The sequence below is a fragment of the Charadrius vociferus genome, unplaced genomic scaffold, assembly GCF_000708025.1.
Source record: "Charadrius vociferus isolate BGI_N301 unplaced genomic scaffold, ASM70802v2 scaffold259, whole genome shotgun sequence".
Classification (NCBI taxonomy): Eukaryota; Metazoa; Chordata; class Aves; order Charadriiformes; family Charadriidae; genus Charadrius; species Charadrius vociferus.
The window spans coordinates 3,851,844-3,856,661 of NW_009661368.1; the positions used below are offsets into that span (position 1 = coordinate 3,851,844).

The 4,818-nt window shown below is 59.7% G+C and overlaps 1 protein-coding gene across 1 annotated transcript in view; it reads right to left on the reverse strand.

Annotated features, from left to right (window-relative positions):
• Window positions 1–55: 55 nt before the first annotated feature.
• Window positions 56–4,818, reverse strand: part of DNTTIP1 (deoxynucleotidyltransferase, terminal, interacting protein 1) — a 17,154-nt gene continuing 12,391 nt past the window's right edge. The window contains exons 4-14 of the mRNA XM_009893521.1: window positions 4,590–4,686; window positions 4,294–4,392; window positions 3,709–3,777; window positions 3,288–3,344; window positions 2,978–3,039; window positions 2,459–2,504; window positions 1,931–1,989; window positions 1,686–1,746; window positions 1,223–1,294; window positions 792–847; window positions 56–194 (exon numbers count right to left, since the gene is read on the reverse strand). Of these exons, the coding sequence (XP_009891823.1) occupies window positions 56–194; window positions 792–847; window positions 1,223–1,294; window positions 1,686–1,746; window positions 1,931–1,989; window positions 2,459–2,504; window positions 2,978–3,039; window positions 3,288–3,344; window positions 3,709–3,777; window positions 4,294–4,392; window positions 4,590–4,686 (817 nt within the window). The remainder of the gene's footprint in view (window positions 195–791; window positions 848–1,222; window positions 1,295–1,685; window positions 1,747–1,930; window positions 1,990–2,458; window positions 2,505–2,977; window positions 3,040–3,287; window positions 3,345–3,708; window positions 3,778–4,293; window positions 4,393–4,589; window positions 4,687–4,818) is intronic.

The window sequence follows — 4,818 nt, forward strand, 5'->3', positions numbered from 1 at the left end:
GAGTGCGAAGCGGCTTTATTGGGGGCCCGGGGGGGGGCCCTCGGGGAGTGGGGTCTCAGGGCTCTGGGGGACCCTCTGGGGGCGGCACATCCCCCCCACAGCGAAGCGTCTCCATGTGCTTCTGCATCTTCTCCGTCATCCACGCCGGTGGGACGAAGGGCTTCAGCTCCTCCAGCCGCAGGTCGACAGAGTCCCTGGGTGAGAGGTGGGGTGAGACAGCGGGACCCCGGTACCCAGCACGGACCCTCAGCCAGCAGCGAGCCCAAACCCCCAGCACAGACCCTGGCACCCACCACGGACCTCCAAGGAGCAGTGAGCCCAAATCCCCGACACCCACCCTGGCACCCACCACAGACCCCAAGGCAACACCAAACCCCCAGCCAGCCCACACCCCCAGCACAGACCCTGGCACCCACCACGGACCTCCAAGGAGCAGTGAGCCCAAATCCCCGACACCCACCCTGGCACCCACCACAGACCCCCAGGCAACACCAAACCCCCAGCACCCACCATGGACCACCAAGCAAAACCAAGCTCAAATCACCTGCACCTACCATAGACCCCCCAAGCAGCACTGGGCTCAAAACGCTGGCACCCACTGTGGAGCCCAGCACCCACCACGGACCCTTGGCACCAACCCCCAACCAGCACTGAGCCCCCCAGCTGGCACAGAGCAGGGACCCTCCAGCACTGGCCACCCCCACAGTGGAGCAGCCAGGGCGGGCGCAGCAGAGGCCACCCCCACGGGCAGCAGCCCCAGGCACACATGGCACCTCTGCTCTGGTCCTCACCTGTAATCATCACTGGCAGCCAAATCCCGAATGTCCTCTTCGATGAGGAGGTAAGCCTGCAGCACAAGGGGACACAGCTCAGGGCTGCCATGCATCTGCTCTGGTGGCAGTAGGGGCAACACCGCATCCCCTGTCCCCGGCCGGTGGTCCCCGCAGGAGCCAGGGTTGCCTCCTGGCCTGCGCTACTCGCCTTCGTGTGCGCCCGAATCCCGAGGGGCAGCGGACAGACCTCCTCCGTGCCCCAGGAGCACCTCTACCTCCACACACCCTGCCTAGCCTCCTGCCAAAGCCGCCTTTCCCACAGCAGGCCGTTGGCTGCTCCTCCACCCGTCCTAAGCCCTGCGGTGGATCTCTGCGCGGTCCCCGCTGGCGGCAGGGGCCGTCAGCCCCGGGGGACTGGCGGCAGGAGCCGCCAGCCCGGGCGTACTCACCATCTTGCCCCCAGTGGCCCTCATGTGCTGCTGCTCTGCCAGCCAGTGCTTATCTTGCGGGTCGGCTGCGTACTGCAATAAAGCAGCGAGGACCTAGCTGAACACAGGCAACAGACCTTCCGCTCTGACCACCCTCCTGCTGGGATGCTGCGCCCCGCTCCAGCGCTCGCTCAAGCGCGTTGTGCCACAGGGTGCTGCCCACCAGGGGTGAGGGGGACTCAGCTCTGCCTGCTGTTTCTCCAACCTCAAGCCCTGGCTCCAGGCAAACCCACCACCTCAGAGGCTGAGCTAAGCCGTTAACTTATGTTCCGGGTGCTAGCCATACCGTGTGCGTATGTGCTCTAAGACAACAAACAAGGGCGTGGGGGAGGAAGAAAACAAGCGAGCACACGCTCCCGACTGCCATCAGAAACTGTTTCTGAACAAACCCCGGAGGAGGAAGTGTCCTGCTGCAGCATCTGACCTTAAAGAGGTGGGGATGCTTGATGTAGAGTCGCCCTCTTGTTCCTCCCATCCCGAGAGCTCTGAAAGAGGAACACGAGGGGGTGTTACACCTGTGTGGAGGGCGGCCGTGGTGGTACAGGGACACCTCCTCTCCTCCCCAAGCCCTTCCTACTGCTTTCGAGGCAGAGAAGCGAAGTGACGGGAGGAGTCTTACGGGCTCCTGCCTTGGAGACACCACCCTCCATCAACAGGGCCATTCCTTACTTGTTTGCTCGAGATCCCAGCACAAAGGTTGTGGTTTCAGTCAGTCGGGATGGATCCCACTACAGAGCAATTGGAAAAGGGGCAACATTAGAAATGAAGGTGGTGCTGGCCCACGCTCCACGAGCCTCAGCTCTCTGATGGGGAACCTCAGAACCGCCCCCAGCCTGGGAGGGAGAGAGCTGGCCACAGACCTCCGGACTTCTGCAGAGGAGGGAAGTTAAATTCCCTCTGGGCTGATCTAAACAGTTTCCCTCGTGGGAAACACTTGTGGGATCCTCCTGGCTACTACTGCTCTCCCCAGGTCTAACAGCAGCACCACTCTGCAGAGCTACAGGCTACAGTGCCTGGGGGAGACAAGCAAAGGCTTCCAGGCACTTCGCTCCTCTTCTTGCTTCTCTCCTGCACTGCAGGGGCCCGTCGGGGCAGAGTACAGATCAGCGCTGAGCTCCGCTCCCGCAGCAGTAGGGCTCTGCTGGCGGAAGCAAAGGGGAGGAGAGGGTGAGTCCATCAGTGTCAGCCAACCAATACCTTTGGTCCATCCCTTCTCACGGGCTCAGAGACTTTGAGTTTCCACCTGAGGAGGAAAGAAAATGCACTAAGAATGACTCCCTGCGGGACCAGCGCAGTCACCACCACAGCACCAGCAGCAGGTACTGAGCCCCAGCCTTTCCAGATCCGCCTTTGTTCACACCCTCCATTCCCCTGTGGTGCCCAGCTCCAGACCCTCATCTTTGCTGCACGTTCTTCTCTTCCCAGTTGCCAAGATTTCACCACCACCCGTGTCTCACACTGCTCATTCTGAATAAGTCCACCTGGACCTTTTCACCCCTTTAGACCTGTTTAAAACTGTTTCCTTGAGGGTCTTTGCCTCCCAGGGAGAACAGCTCAACCTAAATCCCTCCTGCCCGCCCTCTGGCACTCCCCCTGCACCTCTCCTTTCTGCAGGAGGGGAAAGAGAGCACAGGGTTTCTGTGCTCCCTGATTTGGGAGCCTCATTTCCCCCCTGCCCCCACAAAACACGGGCTCCAGCTCAGAACCCATACTCACGCAGCCATGCCTGAGACCCCACGATCGTTTGACAGGCTCTGTCCTGGAGGCCGCCCCTTTCTCTGCATGGAAGAAATCCTTCAGTGACTCAGCTGTGCAGGCAGAGAGAACCCTCTCAGTTACCCACCCCCTCCCGGTGAAGCTGCTCTTCTTGTCACAAGCAGAAATGCTGGATGGCACAAGAACAAGCACCTCTGAGGCACCCCAAAAGCTACCTGTGCACTTGCATGTGCTCGTACTGTGGGAATGGCCAGGAACGAGGAACAGGTTTCCCAAAACATAAAATCCCTTGTGTGGAAAACCCTCCTACCTTTTTGGGAATGGGGCTCCCTCGACGATTCAGCTCCTCATCCATCTGTCGGGCACGCTGGAAGAGAAATGGCAGTGAGATGAGCAGGGCCCTTCTCCTCACCAGGCACGGAGGGCCCCACGCATCCAGCTGGCCGCTTTCCCCTTTGCTGCACTTGAGGTGAAGAGCACAAATGTGCAGGGAAATGCCAATCTCACCCCGTCTTGGTGAGAAGCACTGAACTCCAACAAGCAGTGATTGTGCCTGGGATTTTTGTTGAGTAGGTACTTCTCCTTCCTAGCCTAACATCGCCCAGCTCTGCCTCCTTGCTAGTGCACTGACAGACAAGAAGAGGCAGAGAACAAAGCAATTCCAACCCTTCTCCTCCTCTTTCCAACTCTTACAAGCCACTCAAGCCTCTGGGAACAATAACAACTTTTACCTTTGGTACCGCCTGCTCATGGGGCAACCTGGGAACAACCTTTTTGCCATCAGAGAACAGCAGTTTGGCCTGCAGGAAGAGAAAGAAGGGTTACCCGATTCTGGGCCCAGAGAGGGACCTGCCAGCAACTCCCACTGTCATGAATCTGCCTGAAAGCCCTGCAACAGCTCTGCTTTCACAGTGCTGCCATGCAGTGATTTCACAGATGGCGAGATGCAAAAGCTCAATCTGAGTGTGATAAAGTCTGGACAACTGGGACAAAAACAAGATGTGAAAGAAAAAAATCCCGCCCCCCCCAGCCTCTCCTACAGGTGCCAGGGGGCCGGTCTCTGTGGAAGCTCCAGCCATGTGACACGTGCCGACAGCAGCAGTAGAAAGCAACAGCATGAGCTGCCCGGCCCTGAGTGTTCTTCTCTTTCCAGTGAGAATGAAGCCAAGCACAGCAGCCACAGAAGGGCTGTGGATGTCCCCCCCACTCCCCGGTTAGTGGCAAAACCATCAAGAGGGATGTGTCCTAGCTGTGCCGCTCTGCTCAGCCAGGCGCCAGGCTCTGCTGATGGAGCAGAGCCCCTCACTAGTGCCCACCTGCTCCAGGCAGCTCCGACATGTCTCCTGGATAAGCTGCTCTGGGTCCACCTCCTCTCCAACATTATCACGCACGTTGATTGCTGCCTTCTGGAAAAACTGGAGAGGAGGCAGCAGGAGAGGGTTAGAACCCAAGCTGCCAGGCAGCATCAGGGCAGGCACACGGGCCCAGCTCCCATGCTGTACCCACCCACCGGCAGCCAGGAGACAGGCGCGACAGCCTTTTGTGGCAGCTGGGAGCAGCGCTCTCTCTACACAGCCCACGATGGGATGGGGCCTGTCCCTGCAGCTCTCACCTTCATGTACTTGTTGAAGATGGCCCGGATTTCCTCATTGATGCTGGGCTGCAGGACAGCTCGCAGCAGGTCCATGGATACAGCGGGGTCCGTGAAGCTGAAGGTGGAGGAGTCAGGTGTGGGGGGTGTCCCCCAGTCAGATCCTCCCCCTCCGGTCTGGTGCCCAGTCTGGTCCAGTCCAGTCTCTCTGTACAACCTTCCCCCCTCGGGTCCGGCCGGCCCGGACTCC